Source organism: Falco rusticolus, chromosome 1 (genome assembly GCF_015220075.1).
Source record: "Falco rusticolus isolate bFalRus1 chromosome 1, bFalRus1.pri, whole genome shotgun sequence".
NCBI classification, from domain to species: Eukaryota; Metazoa; Chordata; class Aves; order Falconiformes; family Falconidae; genus Falco; species Falco rusticolus.
Genome location: NC_051187.1, coordinates 14,972,342 through 14,994,768, shown reverse-complemented (window position 1 = coordinate 14,994,768; position 22,427 = coordinate 14,972,342). Strand labels below are relative to the sequence as shown.

At 41.0% G+C, this 22,427-nt stretch overlaps 2 protein-coding genes and 1 long non-coding RNA gene across 12 annotated transcripts in view; 1 reads left to right on the top strand and 2 right to left on the bottom strand.

Moving 5' to 3' along the window:
- LYRM9 (LYR motif containing 9) overlaps window positions 1-19,102 on the bottom strand; it is a 41,628-nt gene extending 22,526 nt beyond the window's left edge. The window contains exon 1 of one of the 7 annotated variants that reach the window (XM_037411605.1): window positions 19,000-19,102. In XM_037411605.1, coding sequence (XP_037267502.1) covers window positions 19,000-19,077 — 78 coding nt within the window. In that variant the 5' untranslated portion in view covers window positions 19,078-19,102. Of the gene's footprint in view, window positions 1-16,569; window positions 16,744-17,237; window positions 17,329-18,435; window positions 18,633-18,652; window positions 18,677-18,725; window positions 18,963-18,999 lie in introns of those variants that run through there. The other 6 variants (XM_037411644.1, XM_037411624.1, XM_037411639.1 and 3 more) reach the window with 6 other exon arrangements.
- Window positions 11,734-16,557, bottom strand: LOC119159123. Its single transcript, XR_005108031.1, has 2 exons — window positions 15,463-16,557; window positions 11,734-12,391 (listed from the first exon to the last, which is right to left on the bottom strand). It is a non-coding gene; the product is annotated as an uncharacterized LOC119159123 (long non-coding RNA).
- Window positions 19,103-19,660: 558 nt separating the features above from the next.
- The window catches only part of NLK (nemo like kinase), a 66,972-nt gene continuing 64,205 nt past the window's right edge, over window positions 19,661-22,427 (top strand). Inside the window, exons 1-2 of one of the 4 annotated variants that reach the window (XM_037411551.1) lie at window positions 19,661-19,732; window positions 20,248-21,277. In XM_037411551.1, coding sequence (XP_037267448.1) covers window positions 20,820-21,277 — 458 coding nt within the window. In that variant the 5' untranslated portion in view covers window positions 19,661-19,732; window positions 20,248-20,819. Of the gene's footprint in view, window positions 19,733-19,935; window positions 21,278-22,427 lie in introns of those variants that run through there. The other 3 variants (XM_037411557.1, XM_037411562.1, XM_037411545.1) reach the window with 3 other exon arrangements.

The following is a 22,427-nucleotide window of genomic DNA, read 5'->3' as shown; positions in this document are numbered from 1 at the left end:
CTGTCGTCACAGACTTGATTTTCCCTTTCATGGAATTTTGCTTGAAAAAGCATCACTGCTTCAATCGTCTATTTTCAGCCTATATTTAAGAAAACCCTTTAGCTCCATTTGTAGCCACATCCTGTCTCAGCCTCCCCCTCTTTTTGTTCCTAAATATATGCCTGATGCAATTTGATGTGACATGACAAAATAGCACATTTGCATCGGCAGAAACTTTCTCTTAACAGCAGTAATTAAAGGGACTAGATGAGACACTGCTGAAACTGGTGTTTATTTAGCCTGGAAATAAAAGGCTTAAAGAGGACTTGAGAGGGATGTTCCAGTGTGTAATGAACATTAAATTTATCTATGAGCTCTTTCTTTTACACACTTGCTCACTGCAAAAGCAAATGGTCATTCAAACAATGTAATCAATTTAAAGAGATTTAAAAAAAAAATCAGAGATTTCAGTAGACCATATTCCTAACCAGTGAAAATCATTTAATGTGTTTCTTTGGATTATGAATAGTACCAAGACACTTGTGGTTACACATAAAACAAGGTCATTCAATCTCTAACTTCAGAGCACAGGCTCTCTCAAATACAAGAAGAGAGAGATCTCATTGACTACAGTGAAGATTAGGTGCTTAATTATCTTAATTTTTGAGTGGAGCTCCATCAGCAGCAGATAGGTTCTCACCTTCACCTACAACATAGATTTCTGTTAACTGTCAAAGACAAGGATTCAGAAATTGTAGCCCAGGGCTCTGAATGTTATGATTTCAACAGGATTTATGTGTGGGGTTTTTTTGATCTGCTGTATATCTACAAAACTTACAAAATAATTTACTGTGATTGGTTTTGCTGAATGGATACACTGCAAATACTTTGCAGGATCAGATACTGTCAGCATCCTGCACTGTATTCCATTATGGATGTCAACAATAGAAGACAGCGGTGGGAAGGAGAGCAATGTTTGGAAGTTGAGAATTTTTTTTCCTAGATATTAAGAAAATAAGTTTAGTTTACATAATCCACGTGAAGCACTCATTAAAAGGTCTGATGGATGTTCCACAGGCCACAAGATTTAACAGATGTAGTGTGCTTTCAAGTGAAACTTCGGGCTCAGAAGAATCTTCCTTCTCATTCACATGAGGCTATTCTTTTAAATCCATCTGTGATTGGCACTACCACTCTGCTTAAAACTGGAAGACCACATTCTGAGCAGGCTTATTTCCATCCTATCACAGATGGCATTCAAGAATGGGGCACGCCAGAAAAAAAAAGTTTGCAGATTGTGCTTCAGATTTTGTGGGTCAGATTACCATTCAAAGCCATCAAAATGGCAACCCATATGTGATGTGTCTGCCATTGGAACTAAAGCGATACACCATCATAATCTTAAAATAGTAGGTTAGAAAAAAATGATTAACCATTAATTAATTCTTGATATTTAAACCTAAAAATGTATTTTGCTTTTCAACAAATTTTTTACTTTGACAAATCCAGAAAATAGCTTTGGTGAACCAAAAAGGAAAGGACGTTATCACATCTTCATCCCTAAACAACTGTATCGGCAAGGCTCTCTTGGCAGAAGGTAGTTTAGCATCTATGCCAAATATTCACTAAGTAAGTGAGCCAGGTGCAGATGTTGGCTATGTAATTTGTTTTGTCTTCTTTGTTCTACAAGCCAGAAAATTGTTCCTACAGCTTCGGGGGGAAAAAAATAGGGGTACAAAGAGGTCTTTGCTATTCCTACACCAATGAAAATATGCAACTGTTTTGAAGACACTCTCCTAGATATAAGAAATGTGTCATTAGCAACATGCATAACCATTAATTATAGAATCTGCAGAGAGTTGTGTCCTAAGGACACTAAAGGGATGCTGAAACAAGGTCAAAACCACAGCATTCTGTTCCCAGCCTCCTACCCACATTCTGCCTCCCTGCAGTAGCCTACCAGACACAATTGCTAGATTCCACATACTATGGGGGGGTATTATTCCAGATGCTCCAGAAGCCATGCTTCTACATTTACAGGGTTTAAAGTAAACAAGTCTTGCTCCTGTAAGAGGTCTATTAAACAGTAAAGATATATTTTAAGTCTCCTGCTGTGTTATTGTGGCACCTGAAATTCCAACAACTGTTATGTTAAAACAACAGCCAGGGCCACTACCCTGTGTCTCACTAATGGGGAAATTCACAAGTTTTATCAGCCCTCCAACTTCTCTCCATGATATTCTGGTTAAGATACTATACTGATACTTCAGGTGTTTATTCTCAACCAAATACATAGACACAGCAATAGCAGATTCCTTCCACCATGCTGAGATTACTAATCTAGTAATCTAGATAGAAGTATGAAAATAGTTTCATTTGGTGCCTTTACTGGTGACTCGCTACTAGGGTTTTGCTACTGCATCTATCAGCACAGCTGGGATGGACACAGGGGTGTTTCTGATGATAAAATGCTGTTTATAAATATCTCCTGCAAACATGTATGACCATATAACAACTATGCACCAACTTCATTTCTACCATTTGTTTGTGATTTGGCATTTTCACCTTTTTTCCCTATATGAGGCAAACAGCCTCCTAACAATTTTCATAAAAACAAAATCACTTAGAGCATTCAGAGCAAAGGAACTTTAATTATCTTCACAGATTAGGTCTCTTGAAGTCCAACAGTAAGCAAGAGACCTGCAGAGAAGAATCAATTTTCATTATCTGTTTCTCCTCAACTTGCCACTTAAAAGTACCATCAATAAAGCAGTGCAGAGAAGCCATCTATAGCACAATTAATCAGTATGTAAGCTTTCACTTTTTCTAACTAGTTACACTGAACATGAATTCATGGCCTTGATATCAATAGGTTATTGCTTTCAGTAATTACTTAGAAAACAATTTTTAATAAAAATACACTACAAAAGAAGATCTAAGTAGAGAGAATATCACTCAGCAGAACTGAACCTTCACTATTTCCTGTTAAAAAGTTTCTGGAGGTAAGAAAGCATTTAATTTCTTTAAAGAGCCATAGTTTCTAGTATTCAGAATTTCTCAGTGTTATTATTATATCATTGTATAATTTACATATGTCAGAGAAGAATGTTGCTTTGGAAAAAAGCATTTATCAACATCAGGACGGGCTGATACCTCCTCAGTAAAATTTAAGGAGTATTATGTCTGGATGGTTATTTGGCTTTCCATTCCCACTGCCATAGTGGTGCAATCCCATCTTAAAAATACCCTTGTACACTTCTGCAGGAAGAAGCAAAGGGAGTAACTTCTTGAACAATACCCTACTTGCAGTACCAACCTTCACTTTCAAAAATTATCTCCGAAGCAGCTGCAGGAAACTAGAAATTTCTTCCCTGAGAGTCATTATTTTAACTGAAAACAATGCACAACCGAAGTAGAACATTTTTACAGCTCTAGCAGGCAAACATCATCTGAGAGTCTTCCCTTTACAGTATTCTTTTTAACACATTTTAACAGCACATTATACATTGCTTCAGAGTTGCACTTTAGTGTAGTTTCCGGATGACTTTCATTTGGCCCCAAACAAGAGAATTCAGGTTTCTGTTTTCCACCTGTCTAATCTTTTGGTGATCTGCATAAGCTTATTTCCCTTCCATTGTGTTTTGCCCCAAAAAACACAGAGATGTGGAATTCTGCCTCTAATTAGCCTTTCACCTTTTAGTTGTAAGTTTAATGTATCTACTGCCTCAAAGCTCTATTCCATGTAGTTCCCACACTACAGAGGAGTGCTCTGCAAACGTCTGCTAACCCACTTCTGTGTTCCACTTCAAACACTTCCTTAAGCTTATTCCTTGTCCTGATGCCTCAAGAATTTTAGAGGCAATTGTTACAGTTAAAGACTAAATAATTCCCTACTGCTGGAATAATCACCTGAAACAGATTTTTGCTAAAACAAAAAACACTCTGTAAGATCACATGAAGCTAGGTCTTGTCATATCAAGATGTACACAGGTAAACTTCCCATAGGAGGTGATGTAAAACAAGGACCTAGAAGAACAGATTCAACTAAAGGCCAATCCTGAGTCCACTGAAGCTTTCTAACTTTCGTACAAGAACTAAACAAAGAACACTGCTGTATGACATTATTTTCATCCATGATCTGAATTTTCTTTTCTGAATAGCAGATAGAACCTCTGATAGCTACCTTGGATCAGTCCTGCAGTAAACACCTATTATTTAGCATTGTTAATTAACTTTTAGTAGATACACCTGCAGTTACTTATCCCATTAGGACATTTATGATGCCCTTTCAGAAGTACATTGTCCTTTGCTGTTAACATGTAGCCAACATAACAGCCAAAGAGCAATGCAATTAACTTCTCCATACACTGAAATTTAAACCAGCAATTACCTCTATAATTCACTTAGCAAAGCATCAGGCACCTTTGCTCAGAAAGCTTTCCAAATCTACTCAAAATACACCCAGCTGAGCATTGAGAACACAATAAAATAGTATCAGTTGCTGTATTTCATTGTTTAGTGATAAACGCTGCTTAAAGCCTAACCTGAATTTCTACTTTGGAAACAGGAGAGTTTAAGAGAAAAATTAGTTCATGTCAAACTGAAGGTTCCTTTCAACTGCCAGAAGCATATAAAGGAGCACTGATGTAAATGTGAATTACATGCCTAACACATTTACTAGCTGGTGTAAGTTAAAGCCAATAATCTCCAACTTGCTGTGCTATTTTTACCAACTAAAAACTTGATGTCTTCTCTTGCTCTTTGAATACAAAGCCAATTTGTACTCAATCACTTTTTTGCATTATACTGATATTTCTGGATGTTCAACCAACAACAACAGCCTGGAACAATTGCATGGTATTGTTTATTTTAGAATATAACCTTTAAAAAATAAATAAATCAAGTTCTACTTTGCCCCTAAAACATGTTTGAGAAAACACGGGCTTGTTTTTTCCTTTGTAATCACAGACATACTTCCAAGCAAAACTTGCAGCCCATGTGCATTCCTGTCTATGATTGAACAAAAGTATTGCTGTTCAGTTTCTTGGGTTCGCCATATCCAAAAGGAATAGAAAAATGCTACACGTAAATTCCTTACACTTTAATGTACAGTGATTAAGTATAATTTAGTAAATGTAGAACAGGTATAAATCTACCATTTCTAACACACTGAAAATTATTTATCACAAAATTTGTCTTATGTAAGTTTGCTTCAGCGGGCAGACAAAAACCTGAAGCCATATATACCATATTTTTAAAAGGGCTGCCAATATTTGTTAGTTGAATGATGAATCCAATTTACTCACAACATACCACTGTCTGTATCACAACTCTACATCCTACTGTTGTTAAGACAGTATCAGAAACTGAATCAACTATGTTCTCATTTCTTTCTTCCACAGTGCACACTGATCAGCTTTTGAGAGAAACATTTCCATAATAATCCAACAAGACTTCTCCCTCATTTGTTTGTAATGAAAGAGTTAATATCTGTGACCCAAATATTGAGACCCATTTTAAACTTGCTGAAAATTGCTTTTTAATCCTAGCTCTCGAGGATTTCCTTTGAAACCATCTGCCATGCATGCTGGGTACTCTTTTCCTGTATATATGCAGGATTACTATAATATGGATTCTTTTGTGTAACTTAATACATTTTAGCATATTAAAAATTAGTTGAAATGTCCATTTTTTTCTGATTTCAACCATATACCATAAAAATGACTAAAAATCAAAATCAGTGGTAAATTCATAGCAAATCTTATTTACAGCAGTATTTACATTGCAATTCTAATATATTTAATCAGTCTAACACTGGATAGGATTTAAGCAAATAGTTATGAGTCATTTAACCAATATAACTCAGGCACATGCTTAAAATTAAGCTGAAGTATTTTCCTGGATAGGAATGGATTTAAACATGTGTTTTCCCAGCTAGAGCACAGTTTGAAGACTGGAAGACACAATTAATATAATGATAATTAGGTATCAGAAAATATTTCCAAATATTCCAAATCTATTGTTCAGCTTTTTCCTATTTTCTTGCTATGAACCTTTATTCAGTTTTATTTTTATAGTATAAATACTGAGGTGAAGCAAGTCACATTAATAAACAAACAATCTTAAAATTGGCACATGCAACCATATAGATTTTAGCAATCATCCAAAATGTAAAACAAAAATATACTGCTCCCTATCAGGATAATCACAACCAGAGTGATTTAAGTAGCAAACATTCAGCAAGATAGATTTATAATATATTTATTGGATCAACCTATGAAGTAAAAAAATAAATAAATATCAAATTCCCAACACAACTACTGATCATTTTCAATGTGCAATACTTTTAAAAAATGGTGATTTGCCTGCAAACATTGTGAAAACAGACTACAAGGAAAGTCATTTGCAGAATTTCAATCATGTAAGGTGGCACTAACTTTTCAGAAGACAGACAAGCCATAGCCTGTGAACTTCTTTGTTTCATATAAACACACTTGCAAGCAACTTAGCCATGCATGGGGCTCTGTGCTAGCAGCCCTGAGTCCTCATTCACATTATTCTGTTTCACAGCCAGTCACCTAATATCTAACAGAAGTGAAAGGCAACACAGAATCCCACACCAGAACACTCCCCTACAAAACAAAAATTGAATCCCATGCCCTTTGACACCTTTTCCCTGGAAAGGAACGGTGTTAGATATGATTAATATACAGGACAGATCTATGCGTCTATCTGTATCTACATGCAGATGTTGAAAGAATGTAGAGAGAAGAAAAAACCAAGCAAATCATTTTGTTTCAGCAATAACAGATGTTGGAGCATCATCCTGCAGCACGTTACTTTTAATACAAAACTGTTCATAAAGTGAGTGAGGGGGTGAGGACAGAATCAATGTCCAATTACACAGTTATTTCAGTGTTTCCATTTTAATGAGCTTCCTGTGATTTTGTCCGTTTAATTTTCCTTCTCTAATAATCATATCAAATTAGTTTTGTTTTAAACACCATTAAAAGAAATTCAGCTGTCTAAAAAGCAAAGTCCTACGATGGCTGGTACCAGTTTTTAAAAATGACATGTTATACTGTCATTTACTTCTGTATAAATCCAGAGCGATTCACAAGATCCTATGGCACTACGATTAGACTTGAGTGACTGAAAACAGCTTTGTGTCCTGATACATCTGCTTATACGGGAAATGGATAGTAAGAGACTATAACAGTGCTATGACATTTGCAGACATATGAGTGTTGAAAAAACGACTAAATACATAATACATAGATTAAAACCACCTTTCCCTGGCTAAGGGAGGGATTACCTGAAGCCTGGTCTGCAATCCACCTGGGGAGTAACCTGCTTTCCTGCTAGATTGCATATGGCAGTCACATTATCAATACAGTGCCAGAGTTTTTTTTCCACTGTCTTAAACTTGGTCAGCGACACCAAGGAGCTGGAGACGCACCAGGGATGTACCCAGTGCCAATGCTATGGCTACAGAGTTTACACGTAGCTCTCACCAAGTCTGTCTCTTCACATACAGTATACAAATCCAACACCACACACCACCACCCCCCAAACCCCACAAATACATGCACAAACCTATGCAGTGAAATACACTGACAAGGCTGACAGGCAAGAGCAGTAGCAGCACAGTATAAGAAGGCAAAACAAGCACTTCACTGGTAACATCCAAGTCCTCTACTGAACAACAGGATCCCAAGCCATGTCCAACTACAAATCAGAACCAAAGCAGAAAAGCACAGGTGAGAGAGATGTGATGATTTTGAAGCTGTATAGATCCTCTAGGATCTGCTGAGCTGCATAGCATCATGCTGCAAAAATAAGGCTTCATGCATGTTGGAACAAGAGAGCCATCTCTTCATCATATATGTTGGTATATAAGGCTACAACAGTAGCTTCTGAATTGTGACTGTCACCTCAGATACAGTTTCTCTTTAGACTGCACCCCCTTCTTTTTAATGCCAAACTGCTACTATGTCACCCCAGAGTCTCATTTACAGACTATTTACATTCCACTTTCCTTTACAGTGAATTATATTGAATACCATTAAGACCATAGGGCAAAAGAAAAGTTACTAGCAGCCTTTAGGATGTCTGGAATTCAGACTGAGACATTTCAGAGTGCCATCACAGGGGTAGCAGGCACATGCACACCTACAGACACGAGATTTATGCAACAGCTACAAATTACTGTTGTACTTTCAGTGCCCTGTACCTCTTTGATGACATTCTCCTTCATACGTATTTTCCGAATACATTTGCTTAGCTGTGTACAACATGGTACCTCATTAGTACTATGTGAAATCTGTAGAAAATTAGTATCCCTAAAGGAGCTAAATCTACCCCATATTTCTTCATGCACATGCATAAATCTGCAGGCTTTCAATAGCTGCCATGTATAAGACGTATTTCAAAACAAACAAAAGACCTTACCAAAAAATAGTAAAGACAAACCCCCAACAGCCATAACTGTTTACAAAACAGCTTTCTTACAACTGACTGGTCCATCCATACCACAGAAATTAGTGATGTGGAACTAATTGATACAAATTTCCTGAGGGGAGTATTGCTGCTGGTTATCTTGATAGGAGAAATTCAGTGCAGAAGGATAAATTGGATGGACAGCTGAAAAGCTTTAGTTCTCCTAGTAGAAAAGGAATTGATCTGGTAAAGAAAGCCTTTAAAGGGATATTATCCTGTCAAAAATCAGCATTATGAAAAACATTAATAGCCTTAAAACAACCGAGAGAACTTTGAAAACTTTGTGTTTCTATCAGTAATGCAAATTATTTTCAACTTCACACAAAAAGTAAAAAATTGAAGATGTAAAAATTTTGATATTTCCTCCTAGTTAAAAGTAGAATATGAATATAATTATGAAACTGCTTCCTATAAAAAGCCCGTGTTCTTCAACTAGTGATTTCATTTTTGCATCTAGTACTTCTACTTATCATTTCCACTTCCACTGAGTCCAAGAAAAATAATGGTATTCAGATATTCACAGACCTGTAGAAGATTCTCTTTGTTTCATACAACAAAACGTTGTATGTATCAGACTTTCTGATTGATTTTACTGCAGGATACACAAGTTACTTAATTCCATAAGCAAGACAGGTACTCCACTTATTACAATAATTTCTTTATAAACAAACTAACAGGTGAAGGTGTATGTTACATGTGAGGCATGCATTTTTTGCTCCCAAGTGCACATAACAAGAATTATTTTCTTCAAAGTATCTGATTTCAAGTAAGGATTACGTGAAGCAACAGCACAACTAACAAATTCTCAAAATGTACCTCACAAGGAATATTGCTTCATCTGCACGATTTGTGTAAAACAAGATAAAGTTTCTTGGACTCCAGAATGAAAGCACTGCAATACATTCTGAGAGAAAGACAGATGTTAGAGTCAAAATAGCTCACACTATACCTGCTACTGTGTTCTGCTGCTAGGACTTTGACAGGGGCTCTCCTGAAACTATCAGGAAATCAAAGACCCCAAGCTAGCTGGTGCTGAAGAAGTGTCAGCAAGAATTCTCCACGTACTACAGTGATTGTTTTCTAATCAAAGAAACAGACCTTCCAGTCACCTGAACCAGTAATTCCCAGGTTACACATGGATGAAAAATTATTTCTTAATACTTTATCTTTCTTAGCTAGTAGGTTTGAATCAAGACAGCAACTGAATTGCATGACATGCAAACTCAATGCCAAATTAAACAAATAAGCTTACCCAACATAAAACAGAGAGGTGTAGATTATGTGATTACTGGCTGAGATTTTCCCTGACTGATAAGAGTCCTGACCTTTGCCTCTGTGCCTGACATGACACTCACCATATTTAAGAACACTGTAAACAAATAATTTTGCACATGGTCACACTGTGCAAATTAACCAACCTACTATATTAGAGGTACACTGCAGGAAATAAGTGAATCAAAAGCACCTAGCAGCAACAGCAGTCCAAAGAATCTATCCAAACTGTAATAAGACTGCTTAGGGCTAGAACATCATAGGTTTTATTATCACACATTAATCTGTTTCCTTGATGGGTTTGCCTACACAATGTATTTTACATTACACTAGCTGAGAATCTCTGCTATCCAATAGAGGCCACGGCCACCCAGATCCTCAGCCAGGGTAAATTAGAGCGCACTACTCAACTTCTGGCTTCGTATTTTTGTCAAGTTTTCACTTCAGAAACAGCAGGTCACATAAAAGAACAAGGTCACTAAACATGTGACATGTTTAAACAAGCAGCAAATGGTGATGCAACTCCTGGAAGATATATAAATGTACTGTCACACAGATTAAAATCACACTGTTTTTTGCCTGGATAAATTTGTTTCTGTTATTTCATTAACAATACCGTGGAAGAAACCCACAGTAAAGGTAAAAAGTTTTTTGCTCTAGATTTATTGTTTATTACCTGCAATTAGTTATTTGAAATTCCACTAAACAGATCCTTTAATAACACTGAAATATTTCATGTAAAAATATCTCTACATATGAAATACTTTCTTGCAACAGATACAAGCCCAAAGCATCAAAAGGTATGCAAACCTATGGTAAAAAATAACCAATGTAAGTTTAACTTGGGCAGGTGGTTCACCAGCTCAAACACAAGCACAGCAGGCCCAGACAGGTAGCATTAGTACAAACACCCACTGAACAATCTGACACAAGTTAAATAAAGCACATGGAAAACAGAGCATTGAAATGCTCCATACATCACACCGCACAAAAAGCTGATCTTTAAACTACGTCCACCATAACACAGTTAAAGAACCTTGCTTCTAAAATACACACCTGAAGCAAAAACCAGCATGGAGCTCAGTTTAAAAGAAGCCATGCCAACTTACATGAACTAAGCAAGGATTTGGCTTCACATGGTCCATTTCAAATAAACATTACTATATCAGATATATGGATACAATTCTGGAGTCAATATTTGTTTTTTACATCTGCGATGACCTAATAAAGCACAGGCTGTGTTGCACTCATTATAACAAGTCTTCTAAGTAAACTTAGAAGAATAATGTTTAATTAGCATTACATTATCCCAGTTTACCAAGATCACACTTTAAAGACAATGCTGGAGTGAAATGTTATCATGAACCAGGCTGCAAGTTTGTTGTTTCATATTAGTTTCCAGATGTCTTGGTCCCGTACCCATTCCTATCTTGACCATTTGTGTATGACAAAGTACAGTAATATTGGCAAGACCACAGGGAATAATCACTACTCTCTACTGCAGAGAAAAACTGTTTAAGTTGCATTCTCAAAATTGCCCTGCTGTAATGGATAGGTGTGCTGCTGCAAAAACCACAACTTAAAAATTACTGTTTAAGTGTTTCCATAACACATTGGGTTTGGTTGTTTTTTTTTTTATACTGAATGCATACGGTCTATTACAACACTCAAGGAACTCTGACATGGCAAAGGATTTAGAAGCTATTATGCTAGACAAAACTAGTCATTACATGAAAAAGCACTAAGAAGCTATCCAAACTGGAAATAAGGGGGGAGGGAAGAGGAATCAGAATCAGGTTGGACTTTGTACTAGCATTATAAAGCTAGAGCAAACAAAACTAACAATACTTACAAATACATCATCACCTGCAAGAACTTAACAACCTAAAGATTTAATCTCCTATCCCAGACTTCACTGAATCATACCTATGGAATACTGGGTCAAAATACAGCTAATCCGACACAGCAAACTGTTGCAAGCACTTTGTTTCAGCGTAATTTAATGCAGGACAAGTAATAATCATGACCATTAGCCATGATGTTGCAAACAAAATTCTTGGCAAGAGGCATACAATCAATTCAGATCAACTCAACTGCTTTGTTAAATTTGTTGTCACTGGAATCAATGACAGAACAAAAAGCTAACTGTGGGACAGCTTGAGCAGGAGGAAGTCAGGTCTCAAATTCAGACAGTGTTTCCAAAAATACCACCACAGCAACAGTATTTTCTATTCTGATTAAATCTACAATCCAGAAAATTCAATCTAAGTGTTGGTGTTAGCCTCCTTCCTCCCTCTCCCATCACTGAATAAAAGATTCAGCAGAAACACAATGTGCTCAGGTATTATTGTACCTATTTTAATCTGGACGAAAAGGAAGCAACCTGCTTCTCACTCCAAAATACATTATTTAGGGATCCTGCTCACATAAAAACAAGTGGCTTAGGGTGGTGTTTTCAGTTCTCCACCTTCTAAGGAAGGTAACATGCTGTGGAGCTATTTTAAGAACATCCCATTCACAAAGGTGTCCAATCTTCAGATACAGAGATGATTTTCTTGCTGCTTCAGCATCTTTATTGGCATGACATTTGCTTCAGAAGGAGTTCATTTGCTGTTCCAACATCAAAATGGAGCAAGAGCAGCTGCCAGGAGAGGGATAAAAGGAAACACTGGTGGCAAAGAGCAGCAGGGTCATTTCTGGTGCAAAGAAATGTAGAACAGAGAACTGCAGAACTGTCACTTTCTCCAAAAAGCTGTAGGGGATAAAGACCTCCCCTCTACCTCCTGCAACTGGTGTTTAGCAGCAAGAAGGAAAATGAGACAGAAAGAACTAAACAATCAGGCTGAAGTCTTTAAATGGCAAATTGTTATAAACCAACTTTAAGCACCTGAGCACTCCCAGTTAAAGCCAAGCCCACGCTTAAGGCCTACAGTGAGCAAGTAATTCAGTAACTCCTTCAGAAAACTCAAGAGAAAACACTTTTGGCTAGAAAGCACTACAGGATATGGAGTTCAGGGTTGTGGAGGTGGTAGTCTTCAGCTAGAATTCTAGCCCCAGTGCTAATCATGGTCTTCATATTCGTATATACAGTATACTGAACAAACTTGGGGCAAAGCTGTCAATTGCAACATGACCATGGCAAAAACTACACTGTAAGAGCCACAAACAGGGCTGACAGTCCAGCAAAGCAACATAACTGCCTGTAGAGTCTGATCTCCAATGTCAGAGATACACGCTATCTTAGATGACACCATCTGTCATTTACACCGGTTGTCCCCCCAACGCTGTATCTCAGTCATATCTGTGCAGTGCTATTGAAGTAAGTACCATTCCATCACTTCAATCACTTTTCAAAGAAGCAGGCAAGTTCCCACACTGCTGCATTAAAGACTTATCTGGGTCAACATGCCTTTTTGTTAGACTAACAAGCTTATGCTAGGTCATCCACTTGGTTTGGCTACTTGATTTTTTTCCCTTATCTTCCTATTAATAGAAAGCTCAGGTGTCATGGTTTAACCACAGCCAGCAACTAAGCACCATATAGCCCCATAATAGCGACTATGAAGAAAATTAACTATCCCAGCCAAAACCAGCACAACAGGGATTCATCCCCCATTCAACAAGGAGCAGAACCTTGCCCTCCTCCTCAATTAAGGCATATTGCCATCCTTGCAAACGTCAAGATGCAAACCCTTATACATAATCAACACAAATATTCTTTCCCCCTGCTCCTCACTGCATTTTATCAATAAAGGATTTTTTCCAGTTTTGTAGAGAAAAGGTTTTAAAGATGAAAACCCTGAAAGATTACTCTTTCAAAAGAAAGGGACTAATATACACCAACAGGAATTTTAATCCTATGATGCTTTGCGTATATTAATGTTTATTGTGTTGTGTGTTAGAACCACTGCTTATTTAGAGTATGATATTTATCTGACTAACCAAATCCCCTCAAATTCACAGGAATTAGCACTGTGTTTATGACACCTTAAGGACTTCAGCATTAGTATTTATGAATAAAATATTACCAAGGTGTTACAGAATAATGAAGACTATCTGCAGAGTTGTATATCAAGGTATGTGTGGGCTTGTCAGACACCCACGTGATAAATTATCGATAATGCAGCTCAGAGTATCCATTTTGTGGATCAGAGACAAATCTGTGCAACTATTTTATTATGCTTTGTTTCACTTAATGTTACTTTTCCTGTATTAAAGTGTCACAAAACCCCAACATGCGTAAGTGCTGAAGGGTATTCACGCACAATACTCAGCCATGAAATCAAAAGACTTGTTCTAATACTCAGAGCCTTGTTCTCACAGCTACTTTTTGTGGTACAAGAAAAAACCCACAAAGCCTATGTCTGGAACTGGACCGTAACATTTCATACTGTGCAATACGATACAATCTTTTGTGGAGAATTTTGAGGTTAAAACAGTGCTGAGGAACATCAAAGAAATAGAACTGGCTGATTACAAATTGTCTTCCATCCCCTGCCCTTATGCAGAGCGCTGTCAAAAAGATGATAACCCTGCAAAGCAAGTGGCAAATCCAAGGGGAAAAGAAGTCTCTCAAGAGTCAGAAAAAACTAAATTTGATCCAGCAGATTTTCAGGAAGGGACAAGTCTGTGCCCTGTGTTTCTAATGCACAGTATTTACTTAAAAGCTCTATATAGTTTTAAAATCAGTTTAGCAAAGAGCACCTGACAAATCTAGATATGCAAGCATTCAGTGTCTGATACTCACACAGCAGACTTGCTGCTGCTTTACAGCACTCTTACTGTGAATAGAATAGTAAGAGACAGATGCATGTCCCCATGAATAACAGTCTTCACCAGTAAGAGATTAGAATTGATCTGTCATGTTTCATCAGCAGTAGTCACCAATCGCATATTTCCATGCATCACTGGGGATGACAAATTAGTTGCAATCAAACTGGGCTTTGGCAGGATCTCGAGCAGTGTCTCTACCTGCCCAGTTCAAATTACTATGGTTAGATTTTGCCAACTCGTTCATCAAGCAGCTCAAGCTCATTGAGCTACTCACAAAACACTCTTGCTCAAAGTTATACGAGCCAACTCTGTAACGAGCTCCCCCTCAGCAGCCTTATGCTTCTTAGACAGAGGCATTAAATAACAAGGAAGCACTGACTTACAATAGCACACGATTAACTCCTTCTGCAGCCCTGTCTGCAGCCCTGTTCTAAGTAGCAGTGATTCATATAACTAATAGGTTAACACTTGCAAGTAACAGACATGTACTGAGGTAACAAAGGGTATTCAGAAGCTGAGCACTTTGCAAGTTTCATGTTTCCTTAATATTATTTTAAAAGGTAGTTTTTCCTTGAACACACCTCCATATGAATCAACTGAATCTTGTCCCCCTTAACTTTCATAGCATAAAGTGTCTAAAAACCAGCTGAACTGACAGTCTTTAAGTTTCACAGCATCACAGAAGCCAGGGACACCAATTAAAAGTGTTTACAAACCCAGTGCCAAAGGAAGATAGACTTGCTAGGGTGGGTCATTCAACACTGGCACCTGACGTAACTTCCATATGGACGAGTGAGATAAGTGTATCCCTTCAGCTGCCATCTCACCAGTCTCTCACCTCATTGAAAAGAGCTGGTTCAACTTCAAATAAAAGATAGATAATATGGCCGTAGCATTTAGTCAAACTGAGCAATAAAGCAGGTCCCAGATTTTACTTACACTTTACAGACATGGAAACTGGAAAGCATGGTTTGTAGTGGTCCAGTTGAGAGTTGTCAGGAAAACTGGTGACAATTCCAGGACTGCAAGCCAGTTCACTACTTTTGCTCTCACTGCTGAAAATTCATCTATGTGACAGTGTCTAATGACACTTTGAAAGTATTTCTAAGACAGACACCTACTTACTCACGTACAGCCAAAAATACAGTCACCATGGATTAGATTCACTAAAGCTAACAGAAAAACGTTGTATGACAAATCAACAGGAAGTCAGTAAGTTTAGACAAAATCTGTGGGAAGAAACTCTTTAAACTGGATATAGTGTTCTGGTTCAAGCAACTAATCCCGCTCACCAAATAGTGGACCTAGGTGTTGCTGCAGATCACCTGCTGGCAACACATAAGCAAACAGTCAGACTGAAGACTGAGCTGATGGAACTGTTTACTTTTTTGAGATTTGCTAAAGATAATTTCTATCCAGAAACTTGAGATGGTTGATATTTGATGATGACCACAAAGAAAAGGGGCATCAATAAACAATACAAAACTTTCTCAGTGGTTTACCCACGGTATTATTTTTTAAAGAAGCCTGTTTTTCATAAGAATACAAGCAACACTCATGATACTGTAATGCATCATGTAAAACTTGTAACAGAAAGCTGCACATACATAATGTCCTCAACTATGGCAAAGATGCTGAGTACAATCCTCATTGTGTTAATTCTTCCTTAAAGTAATAAGGATAAAGAAACAGCATGAGCTTCAACTTGTACTTCCCTCAGGTTAATTGACAACTGGTTTGCTCATGAGGAAGTGTAAACAGATGCTTCAAACCCTAACGAGAAGTGGATCCAATCCCCATCTTTTCATGCACACAATACTTGAAAGAACAGGTTCGCAGGGACACAACCTGCTCCAAGGGAGACGGCTACACAAAGCTTTAAAATACACTACCAGAGATCCAGACCCAAATTACTTCATATCCACTGCAAAGATGAGTAGGTAAAGCCACGCTGCTTAATATTAAACATTGCCTTTCAGAAGCTTCTCTCTAAAGGCTCCATAGTGTTAATGGGGAAAGAAGTGTTAAGGTGATGTCCAGACTCACCTGAAGTAGATGCCTCCAGACAGGAATACAAGATACCTCTTCACCCTTTAACAATAAGGAGCCTACAGAGATTAAGCTCCTACATCAGTCACCAAAACTGCACATTGTCTATGAACACTTCTCAATAAGCAGTCACTGCAAGCCCTTCAGTTCATGCTAGGAAAGACTGACTTTTTCCATATCACTTAACACCATAAATTCAACTACAGTCCAATGGCAAGAACAAGATAACTTTTTTTTTCCCCTTTTCTTCACAACATGCAGTTGAAGATGACTGACTTTTTCCGCAAATACACCAATAGAAATTAAACTCTACTGAAAAGTCAATTGTTTAAAGTTATGTGATCCAATTAACTCAGTAATTAACTAACTGGGAAAAAAATATTAAGATGACACTCTATATTTGGACTTGAAGAGCGCTATAGAGACATTAATCTGCAAATACATTTAGAATGCAAGTTTCCATATGACAATTATGAGGCAATTGCTCGATTTTACTACTTTGAAATTTCAAATTTTTCAATAATAGAGAAAGAAAGAAGTTCATAATGGCAATGTGCGGGAGAGTTTTAAAAGCCTTCCAGTCCACACAACACTTCCCTATGCCCAGGCCCACCCAACCTACTTTGTATCAGTTTCCTTCCATCATCCCACACACCACACCATACCTCTCCAGAGCTTGAATGGAAGCAGAGACCAAAGGATCCTTGGTGCACGCCATATTTGTACTCACATTAGCAGTTTGTTATCAACTTCAATAAAAGTTTTAACCAGACAGCTAGAAATACAAGTTCTAAATAAATATTGTTTCTTCTTCCAACATAGACTATTATAAAATGGCTGTACACTAAATACTTTTGCTTTTTATTTTAAAAAAAAGTGAAGTCTGTTTTTACAACCGTGTCATAACAGCAAAACTACTGTAATCCCAGACCGCAATATTAGCTAACATTTCTTTATGAAAGCAGTTTCTGTTGCTTTTTGAAACTTGTCTTAATTCCTGCAATTTGTTCACAATTCTCAAAAAGCAGACAAAAAGCATCCAAAACCCATTCTTCAAAATATTTCACACTTCAGTTTTAGGAATTGCAACAGGCTTTCACATTTACAGTCTCCTCTCCCCCATGCTATATAGAAATCTAATAACGTTCAGTTTTTAGAGAGAGAGAGAGAAAACACAGATCACAAGCACTTGATATTGTACCATTAGGGATTTGTTGGTAAAACTTCAGCAGTGCAGTTGTACCATCATAGTTCTGCTAGCTGTTTTACCACTATTCAGACAGGAACCAGATGCAGACAAGGAAAGGCTGTCAGGGGCACATACAAATTCACTCAGTCATTTATTTCCTTTGGAACTGCTCACCCAATTTAATCATACAGAGGAACCTCTTTATCACCATCACAATTAATTTAACTCTGCCACCATCATGAGTAAGGCTCTAATAACTAGTTTTTCTGAAGTAAAACTATTAATCAGATATGATTAATATTCAGACAAGAAAATGTAAAGTGTTAAAACTGTCGGGTTTTTATTAATCTCTAAAGTTTTAAGGAACACTTATGCTTTAAAGACTCACATTGCATTCCCCAAGCGTGCAGATTAATGGTGTAAGTGAATTAGAACAGCAAACAGCAAAAAATATTTCGGTCCTAGGCTAATGCATACTTTGCATTTGAAATGTAACTTCTGAGGGTGTTAATGAGCATCCTGCAGCAAGCCTCAGGAAAACTGACTTACAGCAGAACCGGCTATAGTGTGTGCTACTAACTGTATGTAGCTGTGTATAGTGTGCTGAAAAGATCTAAGAACTTCTTGATTAGGTTTTTTCCCCCCTCCTGACCTAAGGGAGGTCGGAAGCTCACCCTCCAGTGTGACATGGGGTGTCCCACCGGCCGCTGGAGCCACAGGCTGGGCTCGGGCCCTCAGGGCCAGCGCTCTGCACTTTCTCTGGCATCAGGCTGCTTCATAACTTTAATGTAAAGCCTTCAAATTGAAGTGGCAGGGGGGCGACGGCGACGACCAGAAAAGCTCCCCAAACCACCATCACCTCCCAAAAAACCCAATGAAAACCCCACATACATTTCGAGGCCAGCCCTCGCCTTTAAAGCATGTTAGGCAAGCGCCTTTTGCGGAAGACGGCTTTAGTAATCACCTTCCTCTGGAGCGCGGGGCTGAGGCAAAAACATCTACCTCAGGAAACAGCGCTCCTCTTCCCGCGCTTGGCCACGCGAGGGGCGCGCGCTCTCCCCGCGCGCTCGCCCCACAGACAGCGCAGCCCCGAGGGCTCCGCCGCCGCCCCGGGGCCGGCCGGCCAGAGGGCTCCAGGAGAACCCCGCCAGCAGAGGGGTACAAATCCCGCTTCCCTTCCCGCCGCCTCCCCTCAGCGGCCACGGTGACCTCCGCGCCCCGCCGCGTCCTCAGCTCACCCCGCCCCGGGAGCGCCATTGGCCCCTCCCGCCGCTCATCAGCCGGCTCCCCGCCTCCCATTGGCTAGCTGCCCACATGCGGACGGGCGTACCAGCAACTTCCTTCTCCAGCGCCTCGTACTGCGACTGGAGGAATCACGGCTCCTTTAACGCCCATCGCCGCTGATCACTCGTGAGCGAAGCTGTCAATCAGGCCGCCGCTTCGCCTCCGAGTTCTATTGGCCCAGTAACCCCTTTTCGGGCTTTCGTTTCTCCTCATTGGCTAATTGGATCGGATAGGGGGCCGCGATTGGGCAAAAGGCAGGCCTCGGGGGCGGGACTCGGCCGAGAAAAAGAGTCAATTGGCCAGAAGGCTGGAGCGGCGCCGCGTGATTGGCAGGAAAGGTGAAGAAGGCGGGGCCACCCGAGGTGAGGGTTGTGTGAGGTGAGGGAATCTCGCGGGGTCTCGCTAGCTCTGGGCGCGGAGGCGCGCGGTGATTGGGCGGCGGGGGTCAAGGGGGCGGGACTGAGTCAGGGAGTCTCTGCAGCGGCCGAGTCCTATGGGCCGGCCGAGCTGGGTCCCGCTCGGTGATTGGGTGGGGGCGGCTCTCGCGGAGCCTGGTGGGCCGGGTCCGATTGGCTGCGGGCGGGTGTCGGGCGCGCGCCCCGCATGGGGGCGGGGGGGGCCGGCGGGGGGAGGGCAGGCCGGGTGCGCGTGCCCGCTGTGCGCTCCGCGCTGGGGCTCCGTGAGGAGGTGAGTGGCGGCGGCGGCGGCGGGTCGGGCGGCCGAGGCGGCGGCGGCCGGGGGGCGGAGCGGCGCTGCGCGGCGGGGGCCTGAGAGCCCGCCGCCCCCCACCTCTGCCTGCCGCACGCACGCAGCGGACACCCCCTCCCCCCACCCGGCCCCGGTCCTTCCCCGCCCCGCCGCAGGGGGGGCTGCAGCCGCCGGCGCCCCCGCTGAGGCGCTGCCCGCCGCCAGCGCTGGGGCAGGCTGTCAGCGCGCCGCCGCCGCCCCCGCCGCATCCTCCCCCTCGCCCCTCTTTATCCCCGGCCCCGCGCTCTGCCCTGTCATTCATTTGTCACTCCCCGCTCCCATTCCGCCCCCCTCGACCCCCGCCGCTCCCGCGCCCCCGGCCCCCCGCCCCGGCCCGCTCCCCTCCTCGCCCATTTTTATCTCCCCTCACCCCCTTTTGCCCTCCCCCGCCTTGCCCGCCTCCCCTCACTCCTCCGTCCCTCCTCACTTTCTCTGGGTGCTTGTGTGTGTTTCAGGCCTTCCAGGAAAAGTTGCAAACTCCACAAGTTTTTTGGTGGTTTCTTTTTTTGGCGATATTTGAGGGAGCAGGTGTCTGACAGGAGGGAGCTATGTAGGAGGTGCCCGGGCGCTCAGGGAGGTTTGAGGGGATAAATGGAGAGGATGTGGGAATGGAAGGGGTAGACGTACCAGTCCTCTCAGGGTGTTCCAGGGGAGAGACTCCAGACCCTCCTTCTGGAGGGGAGGGGGATTGATTACCGAATTTCTTTTTTATAACAACAACAACAACAAAGTGAAGGAAAAAAACCCAAACAAAACCCAACCCAGTTGCCCAAGGATGGAGTTTCAGTAGCCACCCACAGCTGGACTCTTGGGGGAAGAGGGTTCGTGCACTCTGGCTCACGCACACATGAAGAGATTCTCCAAATTGTTTGGCTCCGCGAAGAGATAAGGCCAGTTGAGCTCAATGTTTTTAAAGGTGGGCCGTGTATGATGAAACCCAACTTCTTTTAAAGTGTAGCAGATTTCATTTTTATGGCCAAATGACAGCTTGACCCAGTTGTTATCCAATCAAAGGGCATTTTTTTGAATGTCTCTTTGTGGCACAACAGCCAACGCAAAAATGATGGCGGCTTACAATGGCGGTACGTCTGCAGCAGCAGCAGGTCACCACCACCACCATCACCACCACCTTCCTCACCTCCCTCCTCCTCACCTCCATCACCACCACCACCCTCAACATCACTTGCATCCAGGCTCTGCAGCTGCGGTACATCCCGTACAGCAGCATGCCTCTTCGGCAGCTGCGGCCGCGGCAGCTGCGGCCGCGGCCGCAGCAATGTTAAACCCAGGGCAGCAGCAGCCATATTTCCCATCACCGGCACCGGGTCAGGCCCCTGGACCAGCTGCAGCAGCCCCAGCTCAGGTACAAGCTGCAGCAGCTGCTGCAGTTAAAGCGCACCATCATCAGCACTCACAACATCCACAACAGCAACTGGATATTGAGCCGGACAGACCTATTGGATATGGAGCCTTTGGTGTTGTCTGGTGAGTAAAGAAAAAAAAACCAACTGAACCGATTTTTCCTTTTCATTTTTTTACCAGATCATAATTCATTCTTGGTTTTGTCATTTAAATCAGAATGCAAGAAAGCTGCTTACTATGATTTTTTATTTTCTTTTTTACTGGTTCTCCTCTGTTCTTAGAAAGTTGGCTTCACTTGTTTTTGTTGGCAGAACGAGGTTTAGAGTGGTGAAGAGCAACCTCTGACTGACAGGCCACAACGTCATTCTCTTCTGAGACAAATGCAACATGTTTATATACTTGCTATAGGATATGTATTCAGTGTAGCTAAGCTGTACTTCCTAAAATTTCAGGTTAACAAATAAGCATTAGAATATATGTTTTGACCTGACTTGAGAGTTAGAAATTAAAAACGTATGAAAATGTCTTCCTTCTTCAGTCACCTGTCAAGATCTTTGTCTAGGAGACTGTTTGACCTGCGGTAGTATGCTATATGCTACCTGAAACAGAGTATCTGAACTTTGCTCTCCTCTCATAAATGTAAATGGGATTTTCTGTCTCACTGTAGTACTGCCTACAGTCCTTTTATTCCCCCAGCTGCTATTTCAGAGGATTCTGTCAGCGGAGTGTAATCTCTTCTAATGTATTTTGTGACCACCTTAACAGAACGTACGTGATTATTGCCGTTCAGGATCACTGAAGCAAAACTGGCATGATTTTTTTCTTTTCTCCTTTTTCTTTTAAGAAATGGTTGTCAGTTTACCGTATTCTGAAATGTCCCTTAGAAACAGGAGAGCTGCCTCGGCGCTGTGTTTGAGGGCAGGCGTGTGGCAGCCAGCACACTTCCTGTAGCACAAAGTTTGAAGCGTGCGGCTGCATCGTGTCCCTGCAGAACTTTCCACAGCATTCAGCCGACAAGACTTTCTGTGGTGCTTAAGGGGTTTTGCTTTAGCTACTGTCTGCACTTTACTTTTACTGAGATAGGAGTACTTTGTGCCCGGGATTGTAGCCTGTACCAGCATACAGTGGCAAAGTGCTTTTGCAGGACAGGCCTCAGAAGAGGAAGACATGTTACTCCATTGTACCGACCCTTGAAGTTGGTCACTCAGAACCAGAGCAGTGCTTGCCATAAAATCATGTTTTCTAAGAAGGCCGAGCAAGCTGCACAAACTAG